Raw genomic sequence first — 20,363 nt, 5'->3', positions numbered from 1 at the left:
CCCCTAGTAAGCTACTCTAACTCTAACTCTAAAAATATCTGAAGGTCTCAAATCTGACCAGGCCTCTGGTTCATTTTCGACTAACTCAGTCTCTCCACTAGCTGGAGATTCCCAGAACAACCGGGTTATCACTCCAAAATTAAAAAATCCCATTACACCTTGATCGGCTGTTCCCACCTTGCCCTAAATTTCTGGTAAGTTGGTTTGGACTCCGAATTTCAACTTGTGAATTCTGCATAATGGTTGTAAGAGCAGTGGAAGGCATTCCACCAGTAACTCTAGAAACCATAGGCATCAGAGACACAGTTATTGGGGAAGTTACACTGAAAATGCTCAATATCTAGTTCATTATAACAGAAGCCGTTACTGCAGGGATGCATACAACTGGAACAGTAGACCCCAAACAGTTATAACAATATCACAACTGGAACTGTTGGGGCAAGCCCTCCTGTATGAGTTACATTTTAGTCAATAGAAGCAGTAGCACCAATACCACTACCGGCAGAACCACCACCTTCTGCTGAAAGGACAATATTAGAAGGAGGAGGTTGAGAGGATAAGAAGTCCTCTATGAAATCATCACACAAATCACTATTGGTTTCTATCTTATCCTGTGTCATCATTTTTCTCTAACTGATCTTTCTTCATCTTAGTTTTCACATCCATTAATAATGAATACAATTTAGCTCCTTCAATCATGTTCCATCTTCACATTTGTTGTTCTGCATCTCATTTATCATCTTCCCAACTATGTACTGCCGTTTTTGCTCTACTCTGATACTTTTCTTTGCCCTTTGCATGGGTTGCATGCTTCCAAGCATCAGTGGTGGCTGGTGACATTTAAAAATGGTGGGGAGTAATCACTTATGCTAAAGTAAACAGAGCAAGAAGGCCATGTTTTTACAGAAGGGTTTATGGGGCAGGGGCTCTCCTCCACGAAAATCCTGCAAAGGACAGGGTCAAAATGCAGCAATTTACAGCCCAAGCTTAAACGGATAAGTTTAAATATCTGCCTGCTCGTTGTCTCAGCTTTTCTGCTCCTCAATGACAATTGAGAAATGGTGTGAATTGGCCTTGAGAGTCCTCTCAAGGCAGTAGACAAGTCGGAGAATGATGTCTGTAACTACATTTACATTCTAATCTCAGCTTCCCCACTTAACAAAGTGAGTGATCCCCAGAAAATGAGTTCCTCATCCTGTTTCTTCGTCTCATTTTTCAGATGAAATTAGGAACATTTACAGACAATCAACACATTGTAAAAACAAAAAAGCATGTGCGATTTATTTTAAGGTGATGATTTATGCTCCTTGGTTACTTTAAGCCAAGCAAAGCGCGGATTCAGCTACTTTAAAAAGATTCCTATACCCTGACTTGAAAGTGGGCATTGCTCTGTGCCACCCCAACTGTCTACCAGGCCCTGTTGCATTCTTCCCTTTACTGAAAAAGCAACTGTTTCGCTTTCAGTTTAGACTACATATTTCAGGCTGTTCTGGGTTACTGTCAAAGTTGTGAAGATTGGGGGTGGATAATTCCAACTAGATCAGAGTGGTTTGTCATTCAAAGCACACTCCTCCTCCCACAACATACCCAATGTATTGATTCATTTGCAGATAGAGTACATGGAATTCAAATGCAGATTGTGGTTGCACATGTGCTGTTCACCATTAGCTGACCAAGTTTAGCTATTTTGGCAATACAGAGTGCATGCCTCAGGCCTCCAAGTCTCTAGAAACATGAAAAGCAATACATGGTGTGTACTATTTATTTCAGAAGGAGTCAGTATCGTCTGAGAATCACACCCACCTCACCCCCCACGCTAGTACCTCTGTATTTAAGTAAATCCTTCATATCGTCAAACAGAATGTACATTTTACCTTATCATTTTTCAGCTTAGAGCAAACGACAGGATTTTTTACCATATAGCACACATATTTACTAACATTTGACAATATAACAGAGTAACTTTCACTCACATGATATGGTCACACATGCAGATACTCTATCTCAGACACACTCATACACCCACAGACAACCACCCCTACCAATACACAGATAACATTAAAAAAGTGTTTTATTTCCCACCTTTTTTCCTGCACGGGTCCCATTTGGACAGGTACTCTTTTCTTCTTCCTGTGCTGGGGGACACTGAAACCTTGCACCCGCGCAGGAGTTTGCAATTACTAGGCTTCACTCTGCGTGTTCACCCCACTCAATTCAATTCAATTCAAAGAAAACTTTATTCGGATTGCAAGAAATCCATAAAAGTCACATATTACATTAAAAAAGTACATGTTTAAAAATAGTTCAGACAATTTCCATGAATAATTAAAAAACTGCAATTGGTTTTTCAAGTATCAATGCAAACAATCAAAGTCAGATTATTAAAGTGCATATTAATGTGCATTCCAATTAGCTAGAATACTTAATGCGAGGGGGGCATTTTTTAGGCATGTAAACATTTCAGGGAGGTTCCATGGATTTCCGTGCATAGGAGATAACTTTCAGAAATGAGCTAGCACGGAAAATCAGTTCATCATTTTCTAATTTTAAAAGCAAAAAATATGATTGAATTAGGGAAACTGGTCTTTGTTTTTTAAAATATGGGACTAAAAACCACTTAATATATTTCATGAACAATTTACAATGGAAGAAGAAATGTGAGTCATTTTGCCTGCTGTGTCCGTCGCAGGGGCAGGGGCCAAGCTCATGTCCAGGATTCCTCGTGCTATGGCCCATGGGAAAGGAAAGTAAATATTTTAAAGATCCAGCTCTTAGGCGAAATAAAAGTGACCTTTCCCAGTTGGTCATGGGGAGTCTTAGGTATAGAGGTATTTGTTTTGGAGATAAGTCATTGATTATGTTAGTCACATAAAATTTGACAGTTTGTTTTTGTAGTTCTATCTCCAACCTCTTTTCCCTAAAGAGGGCATAGAGTTCAATTTGTGTGTCCTTTTTGTCCGTACTCTTAATCTGGGAAGGGTCGTTAAAAAGATGAGTTTTGCCAATGCTATCTAGGCTTTCCTTTGTTGCCCGAAGCCACGGTATGCTCATACCTTTATCACAGTTTAAACATTCGGACACAATTTCCTGTGTTAAGGTAGCACGTTCATTGGCCCAGATGGACAGCCAAAATATTGCAGGTCGCGTGGAAATAAAATCGGTTATATAGGGCAAGTTGAGCTCGGCGTGGCAGATATACCCAGAAGAGGATATTGGAGCTCCTAGAAGTTTTCTACATAGCCGGTTTTCTTCTGTCTGCAGGCTAGATGGACTCACTGTCCCCCAAATTTCTGCGCCATAGGTTGCAACCGGGACACATTGCAATTTATAAATTTTTACAATTGCCTCGGTTGTTTCTGACCTTTTTGGTCGTGGCAAGGCAAGGATTGAGTTTATGGCCTTTGAGAACTTGCCTGTGGCGTGGGCAAGATGCCCATTCCACAGGCCGTTCGCAGCAAAGACCATGCCTAAGTAGGGGAATGAGTTGGTGGAGTGTAACTTCTCTTGTCCAATCGAGATAGAGTTAAGTTGTTTGGCCCCTGGCCCACATGTCATGATAAATGATTTTTTAAAATTCACCTTCAAGTCCAGGTTCCCCATAAAATGTGCAAAACTCTTGACCAGGGCGCGGAGAGCATTTGGTGTTAGGCCCATGATCACCGCATCATCTGCGTAGAGGAGTGCGGGTAGCAGGTTCCCTTGAATTTTCGGGACATCCGTTGTTGTTTTTTTCAAGGAGTCGCTTAGTCCGTTTATATACATGATGAACAGCAGGGGTGCTAAAACGCACCCCTGTCGGACGCCTCTTTCTACCTTAATTGCCCCTGAAATTTCACCCTCCATTCCAATTCGTACCTGGGCTTTAGTGTCCACATGTAGGTAGGCTAGGAAGTGTACCAGAGGTTCATCAAGGCCGTGTGAGAGGAGTGTCGCCCACAACTTCGACCTATTCACTAGGTCGAATGCGGACGACAAGTCCATAAAGGCCAAGTAAATAGGAGAGGCCTTGGCTATGGTATATTTGCCTATTATGAGGTTGAGATTCAGGCACTGTTCTGTTGTCCCAACCTTGCTTCTGAAGCCCATCTGACATCTGTCCAGCACCCCTGTTTCTTCGGCCCAATCATTTACTCTGTTGTACAGCACCCGGCCCAAAATTTTCAGGGTGTTGTCTAGGAGTGAGATGGGCCTATAATTTGCGGGGTCAGATCTTTCGCCTTTTTTGTAAATAGGCACTATTGTGCTTGTTGACCAGGTAGCGGGGATGGCGCCTATCGATGCACTATTGAAAACATTTACCAGTATAGGCCCCCAAAATTCTGGTTTGTGTTTGATTAAGTCAATTGGGAAGCCGTCTGGCCCTGGCGCCTTGTTCCCCAGGCTTTGGTTGATGGCCAGAACGACCTCCCCCAGGGTTATATCCAATGGGCTCAGTTTGTCGTGGTTATGGACTTCTATGTGAGCAGCAGGATTGGCATATATTTTAGAGAAATGTTGCTCCCAATTCTGACTTGAGATAGTACAGCTGATTGGTGACAGTTGTTTCCCCATGTCCCGCATCTTCCTTACAGCGGGCCAAAAAGTTGCACTATTACCCACGGCAGCGGAAACTGAAAGTTCATTCCAATATTCCTCTATCATGGTGGCCTTCCTTATCCCTATGGCTGTTTTATAGGCTTGCCTGGCGGAACGTACATCTACTTGGTTCCTTGGTTTGGAATTAAGTGCCTTACGAAGAGCCTTATTTGCCCCTGAACAACAGCTGTCAAACCACCTAGGTTCGCCATTATTATTCCTGTAGGGGACTGTCAGTAGAGTCTTAATGACATGGCACAGATTTTCAAAGTCTTTAATTATTCTATGGTGGTTCCCATCGGCAAGTGAACAGGAGGCGATTGTTGGTTGATGATTATTTGTAATTGTATCCATAATGGCTCCGCAATTCACCCCTTTCCACTTTAACCTCAGGGTATCTGTTGATGTCATGATATCCCTTGCTCCCAAGGTGCGGGGGGGTGCTTGGATTGGGCCCACTCTTAAGCTAAGTTCCAATGCATTATGGTCTCCAAAGGCTGTCTCAACCACTCCTGCTTGGATGACTTTATCCAGTAGTTCCACAGACGTGAAGATGTAATCTACTGTGCTCGAGAAATCTCTCCCTCTAAAAGTTGGAATGTAAGCAGTATCGCTACTTATAAATGTATCCATTATATTTGATAGGGTGTGGGTATTTATGAAATTTTTCAGTTCATTCCCACGTTTAGTAGCCCTATCTAGTTGATTAGCGCCTGCTTTAGTTTCCGACAGTTTGGCATTGAAGTCTCCAGCTAGGATGATCCCATTATTTACACTGTTGTTTGCTGATTCGGTTATTTTTGTAATGTTATCGAATAGCTCAATATAGTTCTTATTAGGGGTCGAGTGAAAGTCATTATTATAAAAGTTGATCAGATGTATCGGTGATCTACATGTGAACTCGATGATTTGAATGTTTCGGCTCTTGGTTGGTATTGGCTTAATGGTCCCCCCTAGAGTTATTCTGAACCCGATCAGCAAGCCTCCCATAGGGCGACCAAAGACTGGCTTTTGAGCGCAGATGCTGTAACATTCAAAACCCTCTATGGCTATTTCAGAGGTGGCCCATGTCTCTTGTAACATTATAATATCTTTGTTAGATATAAATTTTAACCATTCCTGGTCCGACACCCGTTGCTGGAGTCCGGCTACATTCCAGCTGATGATTGTTAACATACTATTAGGGTTTTTGTGGGTATATGGATCTGAGGGGTTGGATGTTTCACAACCTGTGGTATAGTCCATAGCTTGACCTTTCCTTGCTAGTGGCAGCCTATGATGGTTTTGGGCCAATTGGGTGCTTAGGTTCTCCTTATCGTACAGCTCTGTGATTTTATCTGACTCATCGTGGCAACCCAGTTTTATTCCCTCCAGTTCAGTATTCTGCAGCCCCGGTGGTGAAGGGAGTCAATCAACCATCTCAAGGCTGCTGAATCTATTGAAGACTGGTATGCCCCCATAGGCATCTCTGCTTAGTGTGTTTCTATGGGGGTGCCTGTGATTATCTAGCCCCCACTCACCCCAGTTATTTCCCACATCTTCTTGCCCCGCCTGGCACCAGTTTCTTTCAAAGGTATGGTCGTACTGGTTGAATCTCCTAGATGGATAGAAGAATGAGAGGTGCCTTGTTTCTATACCTTCGCTATACCCCTCACTTCTCCATGAACAAATATGTTCTACTGTGCGTGGGTCGTCAAAGTTAACAATCACACAGTCACCATGTGTTTTCTGTGTTTCGCGGCCCACCCACGGTACTCTTCTGACTGTTAGGATTTTACTCCTGCAGTATGGGGGTAGGGGTCTGTTATTGTTTAACCAGAAGCTGACTTTATTTAAAAGAGACCAGGTAGGCTCTTCGATATTGTCCGGTGTCTCGGGGACTCCCGTCATTACCACTACGTATGGGCTAGATCCGGGGGGCAAGTTGGCATGAAATCTTCCATGATTTCCTTTATTCTTGTCCCTATGATTACTAGTGGTATCCCCCTTCAGTTGTGTTGGGTTGGGTTGTTTCCCCCGTGGGATTGTATTTGAGGTTGATGGGTTTGTTTGTTTCGGAGCTTCTTTCGGAGGTGGGGTTGGCTTGTGTATGTTACTAAGAACTGTGGCTGGTTTCTTCACAGCTTGCCCCGAGGGAGGTTGGATATGTGATTTTGCTGCCGCTAAGACTGGTGTGTCTTTGGTTGGTGGGCTTTTGACTAGGGCACTTAATTCGTTAAGTTGTTTTTCCATATTCCCTAGCCTTTTTTCAATAGTAGCAAGATGGGCAGATATGATTTCCCCAACCTTTTTTATAAGTTGGTTTGTTGTTGAGCAATCTTCTGATAGCCCCTCCTTAAGGGCCGGGCCTCCTTTGTGACCTGACCCTACATTAGATTTCTTGTTAGCCTTTTTTTGGTTATTGGGTGGATTTTTCCCTTGCTTACTCTGGGAAAGAGGGCTTCCAATAGGTGCGTTTGAGCCTTTGGGCTGCTTCTGTTTCTGTATGGCTCCTTCCCTTAACCCTCGTAATGCTCTTGAGGTAGGGGTTGAATCCACAAGAGTATGTGTAGTGGTCACATCTCGAGGAGGGGAAGAGTTATTAGCCATCGGGTCAAGGTCTGTAGACGTAATTGGGTCTGTGGCTTGGTCACATGTAATGTCTGCTATTAAGGTAGGAGGTAGTTGGGATTCTACAATAGATATTATGCCCGAACTCTCTGGAAGACTCGTTGTTGGAATAGAGTTAGTGACGAAATCCAGTTGTGTATTAAAGTTATCAGTAATGTCTAAATTAGGCGATTTCTCCAGGCTCCGTAATGAGTCTGAGAGCAGTTGTGTTACTGATAAGTCCACGGTGTTAGGTATAGTGTGGATCTCTGCACTGGCACTAAGTCCGGGGACGCCATCAGCAAGATTGTTCCTATTGGGGGTGTTTGCTGTGGCAAGGAGACCCAAGGAAGAACGTTTGGCTTGGGCCAGTTCCAAGGAGACTCTTCGCTCCAATAAGGATATTCCTTGATCAATTGCTTCATTGGCCCTGAAGATGAAATTATCAATTGGCCCAGTAACTTTTCCTGCTCCTGCAGCAGTCTTGCTACGACTACCCCTTGTGGACATTGCAGAGAGAGTAGGAGTTTGATCGCCGATTTGGGCAGTGTATATCAAGATCTTAATCTTACTCGCGGGATGTTCGAGATTGGTGGATGTCAGCGGGGTGGCTCGTCCCGTCCTCCGTCGTCCTCGGACGGCCTCAGACGGCCCGCCCTTTGCCCGGGCTTCGCCCCGGGCGTCCCGCTCGCGTCCCGCGACGCTGAGGGCTTCCTGTTTTGTAATGCCCCTCCCGGCGCGTTTACCGCGTCGGGGAACGCGCCGCCGCTGAGCCTGATGGGATTTGTAGTCCCTAGGCGGCGGCGCGACTGGTGGCGGGAAGTGCAGGTCCGCTGGTAGGTCCCTGTGCGCTCTCCCAAGCTGGCGCTGTCAGGTAGGGTGGTGTTTCGCTGGTTGCCTCTGTGCCTCTGTGCCTCTAGGGTAGAAAATGCCTCCCCCCGCTCCACCGAGGGCTTCCTGTTTTGTAATGCCCCTCCCGGCGCGTTTACCGCGTCGGGGAACGCGCCGCCGCTGAGCCTGATGGGATTTGTAGTCCCTAGGCGGCGGCGCGACTGGTGGCGGGAAGTGCAGGTCCGCTGGTAGGTCCCTGTGCGCTCTCCCAAGCTGGCGCTGTCAGGTAGGGTGGTGTTTCGCTGGTTGCCTCTGTGCCTCTGTGCCTCTAGGGTAGAAAATGCCTCCCCCCGCTCCACCGAGGGCTTCCTGTTTTGTAATGCCCCTCCCGGCGCGTTTGCCGCGTCGGGGAACGCGCCGCCGCTGAGCCTGATGGGATTTGTAGTCCCTAGGCGGCGGCGCGACTGGTGGCGGGAAGTGCAGGTCCGCTGGTAGGTCCCTGTGCGCTCTCCCAAGCTGGCGCTGTCAGGTAGGGTGGTGTTTCGCTGGTTGCCTCTGTGCCTCTGTGCCTCTAGGGTAGAAAATGCCTCCCCCCGCTCCACCGAGGGCTTCCTGTTTTGTAATGCCCCTCCCGGCGCGTTTACCGCGTCGGGGAACGCGCCGCCGCTGAGCCTGATGGGATTTGTAGTCCCTAGGCGGCGGCGCGACTGGTGGCGGGAAGTGCAGGTCCGCTGGTAGGTCCCTGTGCGCTCTCCCAAGCTGGCGCTGTCAGGTAGGGTGGTGTTTCGCTGGTTGCCTCTGTGCCTCTGTGCCTCTGGACTGAGGAAGCATGCTCTCACCATTAGCTGACCAAGTTTAGCTATTTTGGCAATACAGAGTGCATGCCTCAGGCCTCCAAGTCTCTAGAAACATGAAAAGCAATACATGGTGTGTACTATTTATTTCAGAAGGAGTCAGTATCGTCTGAGAATCACACCCACCTCACCCCCCACGCTAGTACCTCTGTATTTAAGTAAATCCTTCATATCGTCAAACAGAATGTACATTTTACCTTATCATTTTTCAGCTTAGAGCAAACGACAGGATTTTTTACCATATAGCACACATATTTACTAACATTTGACAATATAACAGAGTAACTTTCACTCACATGATATGGTCACACATGCAGATACTCTATCTCAGACACACTCATACACCCACAGACAACCACCCCTACCAATACACAGATAACATTAAAAAAGTGTTTTATTTCCCACCTTTTTTCCTGCACGGGTCCCATTTGGACAGGTACTCTTTTCTTCTTCCTGTGCTGGGGGACACTGAAACCTTGCACCCGCGCAGGAGTTTGCAATTACTAGGCTTCACTCTGCGTGTTCACCCCACTCTTTCCCAACTCTGTTTCGAGTTGGGAAAGGGTGGGGTGACAGGCTGATTGACTTGTAGCCACGGGCGCTGCAGGGCTTAAGCCTGCAGCGCACATAGCTACCTTTAACTGTGACACCTAAGTACGTCACATATAGGGGAGGCAATGAGGAGTGGCAGGGCCCTAAAGCCAGGGATGGAATTTCTCCAGCCATGGACATCTCTAAAGGCTGGTGCAGGCAACTTTACGCGCCAGTCCCAGCCTTCAAGCAGAGCCTGTTGCTGCTGGGCCAAAGGAACTCAGCATTTTTCATGTGTTATGCTAAGAGTGAATAAGACATTATTAATTACTCTTTGCATGATAAAAGCAAGCATTTGCAATGCAATAGGTCTCGCTTTTGCAAGAGTTTGAGCTATTCGCATTATAAATGACAATACCTTTTTTATTTATGTGTTTTGAAAACGTGCAAGAGGTGTGTAAACATGCACTCTGTACTTATAGCCTTTGCTTACGAGAAGGAGGCTGGTAATAATTGTGCCTCTTTTACTGCCAGCCTTGCTTCTCGTAAGACTAGCACCCAATCTCAGTCCGGCACCTACTGACATCACCTACCGTTCCTCACAGCGGGTCACCTTCCCTTACAATTTCTCTATATATACACACTCTCAAAGCAATCACTTTTAACAAAATAATGATTGTTTGCTCCACTAAAGAAATCCAGTTTCACTCACGCAAGATGGTTGTATGGGGAATAATGTTTTCCAACGTTAGCATGCGCATGAGTAAAATCTCAGCCAATGGGAAGTCACCTCGACTAGTGTGGTTTCTCCTTTGTGCAACAGGAATCAACCAACACCAATCACTACTAATACACTCAAAACAATCACTTACAGGTCCCTATATCAATAGTGCGATCGATGGTACCTCACGACCGGCACCACAACACTAAACAGACAAGTTAAACAACAAAAATCTTCATATCTAACCCAGGATCTTGAACTGCAACAAGCCTTATAACAACTTCAGCTGTGACAGAGAGGAAGATGTTCGAACTTTAAGGGTGCATACATGTTCAAACCATGCAATCTAAATGTACAGATAATTAAAGAGAAAATGCAGACCAGCATCACATACAGCAAACAAAAATCACCAAAGCAAGTTCCCTCAAGGAACTTTGCTATTCTAAATATAGTATAGAAAGTAGCAAGGGAAAATTCTATGAAGGTTTCAGCATCATATGAACCAAATTTAAGGTTCGAATGAAAGGTTCTGAATGCTCAAGCAAAAAGCTTAACCCTCTGGCAGGTTGAAAGCAGCAGGGTTGAGAAGAGGTCTTCTCTCAGCAAAGTTCGGAAAACGTTTCTGTCTTTATTCTAAACAGCACACAATTAAAGCATGAACAAAACATTCTAAAAGGCTACTCTTTATTTCTTTCCACCACAAACAAATCATAAAATGTGTTGCTATCGAGCAAGTAGACTCTCTAACTTCCCAGCTTCCAACAAAAAAAACAATCATCTGGAATACCTTGAATGCGACATCAGCCTGGTCTGCCTGGTACAGGATAGCTTATCGCACTGTCTCGGTCTTCACATCCAAGGCTTGATTTTAATTAAAACATCAGACCTCCCTTACCCTGCAATTTAAACAGTAAGGCTATTCTAATTTAACACCATGTGACAAGGCAGCTCCCAAAAAAGGAACAACATGGCACTGACAGAATATTTTGCAAAACATAACATGTTCTGAGGCCTGGTTACAAGTTAGGCTAAATTAGGTACATAGGTAGCATTAAATGATTTTATCAATACAGTTTGAAGAAAGCATACATTTATTTCATGATGAATTAATTATTATAGCTCATCTAAATATGAGTGGCTTTTATTAATGTGAAGTAAATATAAAGCCACTTACTGGATCTAATAAATTAAATGCACTCAAATTATTGCAAATAAACACACATGGAATATATATTTTCATATAAAGAGTTTGTATGCTGCTCCAGTAATTTCTAATTTTTCCACTGTTGATCGTTTACGTTGCAAATTTAGGCGACTATAAAGGAGGCTTTACGACAGATGTGTAAGTAGTTTGCCTGCCTGGGAACCAAAGTAAAACAACTGTTATTTAATTCAAGCATAACTGCCTCTCCATAGTGGGAAGGTAAGAGTAACACCTAAAGAGTGGATGGAAGAGTTTTTCCACTAGAAACCTATTTCCCCTGTGGAGAAAAAAAAAACTGGTGTAAATGCATATTTCTCAAAATGTATTCACACAGCTGTTCCACCTACTGTAAAATCAACATGATTAAAATGCTGAGCATTTGCAATTCCACTCAAAGATTAAAAGTATTGTTGATTTCGAGAAGTTCTCCATTTTGTTTTTACAAGTTCCCAAGTAGTCTGAAATCTGCTAAATCCAGGAGTAGATTTCAGACTTTTTAAGGCGTACTTTATGGGTCGAATACATCGTTATTAGTGTATTAAGTGATGAGATCTTGAGGTTCTACTTTTTATATTTATGGTCCTTAGTCATACAGACTTTTCTGTGATTACATGTTGCTTACTCCGAACTACCATTGTCTGTTGATGCTTACACAGTTTCGATTGATTTCTGGTCAACATGGACTTTTCTTTGAGAAAAAAGAAATGAATATCATAAAAAATATTTGTTGGCCCAATTTTGGTTATGTGTTTGAGGCTTATTCATAGTAAATATAAGTAAATAAAGATTAACAATGCTTGCATATATTAAACACAAGCGTGGAGATTTTTAAGACATGTTTGACTGATCCTTAAATTAGTATTAATTTGTTTCTTTTTAACCCTTTAGTCTTTTATAACATAAGGATAACCATTAACTCAAAGGAGGATTCTATGGAGACTGAGAATTCCGTAAGTGACAATTATTCTTATGACCTTTTTACTTGTTTTAACCAGTTTCACTGACCTTTTTTTTTTTACTTACATAAAATTATTGTAGCTACATCACTTAGAATTAGAATGCTCTTTCATAACCAATGTATCAGGAGTATGCGAAGGTAGCTCCTGTTTGCCATGCTCTATTTGCCACTATAGCACTGCGCCATTTCAGGCTACCACAGCTTTGCGTCATCCAGATTGAGATGTCTCATCCTTCTGATGGATCATTAGCTGCTGTGAATGGTGTCAGAATAAACAGATGGTTTCAAAGTTAGATGACATAGTAGGCAAACAAATTTATTTGCGTCATTTTATCTAATCCACGTGTGCTATCTCTAAAATAATGCACCTAGAAATCCCATTTATACAGAATATTATATTCCCAATGCAAGATGGTCAGGATATTACAAGTCCCTGTGGAGTTTCAGGGTGGCCCACGGTCTCAGGCAGAGTGGTGTCAGATTGTTTTGAGAAGCTTTTGGGTGATCAGGCGGCAATGCAGTGTATGCTGTCTATTAGCCCCTAACGGAAGCTTGTGATGCACCATATGAGTGGGCATGACTTAAGCTCTGGTCATGACTTAACTCTCCAAGCCTATTGCATCTTCCAGTAGGTAAGTGAGACGCATCAAGAGACAGAGTGGGCACTCATTGCAGTGTTTATCACAATAGATGGTAGCACATAGAGTGCACTTTTTCTTAAGGGTTAGATTAGGAAGAGGCAGGAGGTAAACATTAAAATACAGTGGCATGAAGAGTATGCAGATCTATGATTCTACTACAGTATTAATTGTCTTACATGTGAGTTCTGGAGTCAAAATGTTTCTTTTATAGCAAAAGAATTGTAGGATGACAAGCTCCCTAGTTATTATAAATAATGTTATTCTAGAGTTCTCTAGCGCATACATTCTACATCTATAATTTCTAAGAGTGATCGAGTCTTGGGATATAAACCAGTTGGATGAGTTTGATGTTCCTTGCTGCAAAATCTTGTTCTCTATCTCTCTCTCTCTCTCTAAAGTGATGTTATAGCTAAGTGTTAGACTGAGACATGAGCTAATATTATTTTTTTTTAAAAAGACATACTCCAGTCATAGTTTACTAAAATAATTATACTTGTGCCCACTTTTACATCTTATTCACTTATATCACTTATGAAATGTTCAAGTTAAAAAATAAAAAGGACATGAAGCTTCCACCCTAAGGTACTGTGCAATGTTCTTTGGGGAAGCTTCCATTGTAATGCAGTACCATGGGGTGGATTCTTCCACAGCAGGTCCAGCGATTAAACTTTGGTACCTCGCAGAAGGCCACACTGGAGTCCCACAAGAGTACAGGGGTACCCGTGGGACAATCTTTTTCCTCAATTTCAGTCTCTAGAGTGGGTCCCTCAGGATTCCTCCCTCTAGCCCCTATAAGTGCCTGGCGTCTCTACCCTGTCCCCATGTGCCTTTTTAATTTAACTTTTTCGGGAAATGACCTCCCAATTCCTGTGTCCTGAATTGCCTCTGGAACATTTTTCTGACATGTTGCATCTGTCCAAAAAGACAGTGAGGTGACACGGTACAGCGATACCTACTTGTTGATGCCGGCGTAGAGAGCGTTTCCAGAGTTCAGTCTGCTGGTGATGAGTGCGTGGGTGACTGGCTTCCTTGACTCCGGGGGATCCATTTGAAGGTCTTTCGAAGGATGCATAGGGTGTTGAAGCAGCTGGAGGTGGCGGCGTTGAGCTGAAGGTTCATAGTGAGTGATGAATGGAGTACAATGCCAAGGTTTTTGGTGTGGTCTGAGGGGGGTAGGCGGGCTTCCCAGGGCGTGGGCCACCAGTTGCTCTCCCAAGTGGAGTGGGGGTTTCCGAGGACGAGGGCTTCTGTCTTTTTGTAATTGAGTGTTAGGCAGCTTTGCTCATCGATACTGCGACATCCTGCATCCCTCTCTGAGGTGGGTGTCGTCGGCATAGGATACGATGTTGAGGCCATGTTGTCAGACAATTGCTGCTGCGAGGGGGGTCATGTAGGTGTTGAAGAGTGTTGGGCTCAGTGATGACCCTTGTGGGACTCCGCAGGTGATTTCCGTGGGGGGGGTGGGGTGGGGGAGGAAGGGTGGTAGTCTGATCCTTTGGCTTCTTCCAGTGAGAAATGGTTGAATCCAGTCCAGGGCAGTTCCTTGTATGTCGGCGCCGTGTCCAATGAGAGAATATGTCAAAGCTCCAGACAGGTCAAGGAGGATGAGGGATGCAGAGTGGCCTTGGTCCAAGAGGGTGCGGATGTCATCTGTGGTGGCGAGTAGGACGGTCCCTGTGCTGTGATTGCTTCAGAAACTGGATTGGGACAGGTCGAGGAAGGGGTTCTCTTTGATGAATTGTGTCAGCTCCCTGTTGAATGCTATCTCTGCTACTTTGGCTGCGAAGGGGAAGAGCAAGATGGGCCGGTACTTCTTGAGGTTGGTGGGGTCGGCTGTGGGCTTCTTGAGGAGGGGCCTGACTTCTGTGCGCTTCTAGTCAACTGGGAAAGTGCCTGCTGAGAAGATGGTGATGATGGTCCATTGCAGTTCAGGTGTGATGGTGTCCGTGGCCCTATGGTAGATGTTCAGGGGGCAGGGGTCGGTTGGTGCCCCCGAGTGGATGCCTTTCATGGTTGTGGCGGTGTCCTCGGTCGTGATCAGTGTCCAGTTGGAGATTGTGGGCTGGCTGGTGTCTCTGGGGGGAGGAGGGCCGACTGTGGCGTCTTGTGGGTGGTCTGCGAAGTTGTCGTAGAGCAGTTTGATCTTGAGGTGAAGCGGTGAAGCGATCAGCTAAAATCTACAATAAAATCACACTACAGATGTATCATAGATGTTCAATCTTAGTTCTCTCAAAGATTTGTATTCCACTTTTCATAATAGTAACAGGATAAAATATGTATGAAAGTATCTCTGTAGAGGTATTAGTGGAGTGCAGATGTAAATAGAGAGAAATGAAACTCTCAATTAATCTTTAATTTGTTTCAGGTTTTCAAGCTTCAGGTCCTTGAACTTTGTGATATCCACATACCATTGGTTACTACACAAACCATTGCAGAATAGAAATAACAGACCACTATGATGAATAACTGGATAATATTTCAGAGGTAGACTTTTGCCTAAGCAAAATCTTTTGATCTATGCCTCAGGAAGTAGTACTGCATCTGCCTTGAATAATTTAGGAAAACATGAAGATTAGTTGCGGTCTAAGTTGTGTACTAAACCAAATATTAATATAATAATAATAATAGACTAATAAGTATACTTAAATGCACATTTTGACAAATTAATTTGGGTACTAAATATATTTATGTATACATTATTTTTTTACAGATAAATGATATAGTTGCCAATCTAAGCCTCTCAGGTTTGACCAGTGAAACCAGTGTGGACTACTATGGTTCAGTGATGTGAGTATCATAATGATATTATAACAATGAAATGGTGAAATGATCCTATTTAAAATTTACTATGAAGGATCACATTCTCAGCTTCATGATGGTTTCGCTTTGTACTGTAGAAAAAGGAGACTTTTTATTCCTAACTTTCAATGTTTCAAAATATAATTTCAACTTTGTAAGGGAGGCATGCCTACAGGAGAAAGGTAGAAATTGTTGATATGATAGTGCAGTGGCAATCAAAATAAGGTTGCATGAGGTGGTCAAGATGTCATGGATGTATTTCCTTTTGCTTAAGGAAAGCCTTTTCTAGAAGGCTAGCCCTTATTAGGTTTCACAAATCATATCAGCACAGTGCATCACAGTCCTTAGTCTACGGCGTCATGTCACCTGCACTCAGTTCTCTTCAGAATTGGGGGGAGGATGCACCACCTTCATTCAGATCTAATTGCAAGCATCTCTCTGCTAGGCCTCTGTCATTGGCACTACCCCTTAATTACACGGGTGGTTGGGCCACAGCAGAAGAATGGTAGTGATAGTGCATACTTCAGTGCAACACAGAATGCTGGTGCACGAACTGCTGTGTTTTTCCTGGCCTCCTATCGGACTCTGTACCGAAAGCTGTCCCTGAAGAAGAAACTAGAATTCCGACTTTACCCACTGCTTGGTTGCATGGCGAAATTGAGGGGATGTTACAAATTTCATGGGGCACCCACAGCAATATTTTTATCCTTTTGGATTACCTTCACTAAGGTGCATATGTGTTACAAGCAAGGGGATCCCTGAAATTCCCTTTATCTTTGGGGTGCCACAGCAGGGAAGGTTATCCTAAGAATTATCAGGATCTATCCGTGTTCTGTTGACAGGATCTGTCTCATTTCTCCACGGTGCTCAAATTCATGTCTTAAACTGGATTCAATATGGTTGCCTACTCAACTGTGCCTAAGTGAAGGAGTGCCTTTTGTCTGGTGTAGAGTTGTGTTGTGTCTAACAGTTTATCTAGGTCTGTTAGCTCTGCTGGCAGCATGGTGAGTTCTACCCTAGTCTTACATCACACAATGCATTAGCCTTGCAGCACTGTGCATAGCCGACATTGATATCCAACTTTAGGACCTGAATTTCTCTAAAGCAGATTAGCCAAGCACAACCAAATGCCCTATCCATGCTCACTTTCAAATATTGCCCTTCATTTCTCAATTTCACACAATACACCAAGTAGCAAGATTTGGCTGAGTACAGGCAACTGAGATTAGAAAAATCACTCCTAAGAGGCACACGGTGCATTCAAGAATGTTAGATATTTAGGAAAGAATGTGCCTCTCTCTGCCATTTCTTCAGAAACTCTCCAAGCAGCCAGTGATGTAAGTGCTTCGAGAGAGCACAATGTATAGTTCTAAAACATCTATACATACAGCAGAATAAGTACATGGTGCTTATGACAGATAAAGGACGTACATTGTTACTCAACATAATATGAATTGAAAGTTGACTGTGAGCAATGACTATTGGATCCAATGCATATCTCTGCACAGAGCCACTAGTGCACTGAGCTTACAGACCCATGAAATGCATTTGTAAGTGTCCGTTAACAACATTACGGTTGACCCAGACAAAACAAAAAGTATGCCCTTTGTTAAATACACATCCTTCATTGAACCCTATTTTATTGTTCACACACGTTAAGACCTGCCATTCAACTCTCAACAACACAAAATGCCTGGGCATATTATTCATCTCTAACCTACCAATCAACTCAGTAGTCAACACCCTTTTGTCAACCACAAAGCCCTGAGAAAGATCTTATTCCTAATCATGCCCAAAGGTTTGTGCTAATAATGGCTTTAGTGTTATTCAGAGAAGATAACCCTGTTACCTTAGCCTACCAACAAGCCTGACCGGCTCATCAATTTTCTGTCAGTGGCACCAGGATATCTCTTGCGAGGAACATTAGCTTCACAAACATGACTGTTATGTTACATTTTTTAAGGTAACGTGGTTACTTTTGAAGCCTATTTTTGTATTACTGTTGTAGCAATCCAAAAGATTGAAAGAATGGCTTCAGTTGGATTAGGTAGACATAAACAAATTGAAATAATGGCGCAGAACCTTCAGGGATGCGAAAGGTAATTGCTAAGGGGTTTCGAACAGCAAAAAAGAGAACAGACAATATGTACTCTGACAATGAGGAACAATGGGGCCAACTCCACAGTATCCCCATTTGATATGGTGATTGAGAGATAAGCTCACTCTGTCTGCAAGATGTTTTTAAATTATTTCCAATTGATAGTCTTAAAGTCTTTAATGGTGTGTAGTAGTCTGGAAATGGCATCCATTGTCAGTCTTGCTGTCACAAAATACTTTTTTCAAACATATTGATTTGTTAAAAGGAAGATTTTTATTTATTCCATTTGTCCATGTACGTCTGTCTCCCCAGGCAAAATTACACAGCTTTCTAAAAAAGAGGCAAGAATTGCAAAAAAAGAGAATGAAGTCAAGTTTTATTCAGTTTATTAGCACGTTAAATAGCTAATTTTACTCGACTGTTAGATATAAGTACTTTCTTACTTCCTATTCAAAAAGTCAGAAACATCTCCAGGGTTGTTTCAGGTATTTAATTTTAGTGTGCCCATATAGTTAATCTATATTCGCTAATCAGAGTAAAAGACTAGAAACACATGAAAGCCAGTAGAAACCAACCACCAACCTGACCATAATTAGAATCTGTACCGCTAAAACACCTGTCTGCACATGCTCATAATTAAAGCATTACATTGCATTTTCAAATAAATGATACTGACGCTAAAGACAACAACTCAACATTCAAACTTATTGAAATGCAATAAATAAAAAGGCACAATTGCAGGCAGAACACCAATAGTTTCAATGAGAACAACAAACGCACATCATAAAAGAAATACAAAGTAAGTTTATGTTTTCATGTTTACTTTCAATACTCTCACTTTTAATGCTACTATGACTTGAAAATGTTTATCAAATGTTTAATTTCAATATTCAAAGTGCTAATTTTAGAGAAATATTCGTCTGAATCTAAATTTTGACCAACGTTTACCTGAATCACTCTTAGTAACCAACACTTGGTGTATTCTATTTACAGTCTATTACTACAGGTTTCACATGTCACCTCTAGATAATTGGAGAATATGACTAGGGCTGTTTTTTTTAGAATGTAAAATATATGTATTATAAATTATATTGCCTATGATGCCCCTTTAAAATAAAAACGCCTTTTTTTCTCAAACAGTTTTATTGTCTGCGTCTTTTATGATTCTTATTTTTTGCAGAAATATAACAAACAGCAGTTTGCCTGACCTCTCAAATCAAACAGTAAGTGCATTTCAGCTGAATTGATCATGAATGTCTGATAAAGTGAATTTCTTTACATTTTATTTATATACATTTCATAGCATCAGAAAGGAGATGTGTGTTATGGTTTCTTGTACGCTAAAAATAATACACCCAGGCGACATGCATTTTTATTTCTTAGAAATGTTCCTATAGCTTCCTGGTATCTGAAACCAAGTCTAGCAGATGCATCATCTCGGAATTTGCCATGACTAAAACTCCCCTAGTTAAGCTTAATACTTATACTTCCACCATTGTAGCAGAGTTGAATACATAACTCAGTGTGCTAAAAGCAGGGAGAAAGTAAAGAAGGATAGCAAAATAGCATTGGCAATTACAATTGGTCTGTTCTATAACAGACAATGCAAGCCAGACCTGTTGAGTTTGTCAATGCTTGTCTGTAAATATGGTCGGTAGCTATGCATCAGCCGCGAGAACACACCAACAAAGCAAAGGGGGGTAGCCACCATAGTTACTTCATTGAAGAATTACTTTAAATTTGCACCCAGGGTAATTTTTGGGAACATCGAAGGCATACTCTTTTAAACTCTGTGTTTCAACAATGTGTATGTATCTCATATGTGTAAGAAATTAAGTTATTGGTTGGAATTGATATAAGCCTCAATCAGGCACAACCACAATCCTTGTCAGGGTGAACCACAAAAGTCACTAAATTAACCTGTGCTTAACCCTTTAGTAGCATGGCACAAAGCAGTCAGTTGAGGTAAGAGGCTATGTGTAAAGTATTTATGCAGCATACAAACAGTAATAAAGTGAAAACACCACCGAAGAAAAAGTCCAAACCAATTTCGAAAAATGGAGTACATTTTAATAAATATTCCGATATTAGAACAACAATCCAATCAGTAGAACCCGAGATAATGAGTTTTAAAGTTTTAAGTAAAAATAGCGCCAAGGAGCACAAAATGTCAACTGAGGTCTGGTCAGGTCAGACCTGGACTAAGTCCACAAACTCAGTCAGACTACGATGTAGCATGGGCCAGATACAGGGACCAAGTTGGTCCCATTGAGAGTTGCATTATATACCCTTGATGAGTCTTTGCATCGCCCTGCATCAGTTCAAATCAGGAACTTCAACGTGCTTCAACGTGCAATTCTGTGTTAAGTTGCATCATGCTACTTCAGTTCTGACCATGAGCTGCGAGGGCTGCATTACAAGGTCCTGAGTTGAGTTGGCTTGTGCTACATAGGTTCCTGATGAAGCCGTTGATCAGGAACTGCGAGGTGCTGCTGTGCGAGATTCTACATCAGGTTGAGTAATGCTGTATCTGATTTGATGGAACCCACAGTTAGGCAAAGA

General features: G+C 42.6%; 1 protein-coding gene across 4 annotated transcripts in view; it reads left to right on the top strand.

Annotated features, from left to right (window-relative positions):
* Positions 1 to 20,363, top strand: part of ADGRG2 (adhesion G protein-coupled receptor G2) — a 988,790-nt gene that overhangs the window by 640,337 nt on the left and 328,090 nt on the right. For all 4 annotated transcript variants that reach the window (XM_086934346.1, XM_086934348.1, XM_086934347.1 and 1 more), the window contains 3 exons: positions 12,194 to 12,255; positions 15,615 to 15,691; positions 18,982 to 19,024. In XM_086934346.1, the coding sequence (XP_086790472.1) occupies positions 12,194 to 12,255; positions 15,615 to 15,691; positions 18,982 to 19,024 (182 nt within the window). The remainder of the gene's footprint in view (positions 1 to 12,193; positions 12,256 to 15,614; positions 15,692 to 18,981; positions 19,025 to 20,363) is intronic.

The sequence above is a fragment of the Lissotriton vulgaris genome, chromosome 8 (genome assembly GCF_964263255.1).
Source record: "Lissotriton vulgaris chromosome 8, aLisVul1.2, whole genome shotgun sequence".
Lineage (NCBI taxonomy): Eukaryota > Metazoa > Chordata > Amphibia > Caudata > Salamandridae > Lissotriton > Lissotriton vulgaris.
The sequence above is the reverse complement of the archived record's forward strand: the minus strand, read 5'-3'. Positions and strand labels throughout refer to the sequence as shown.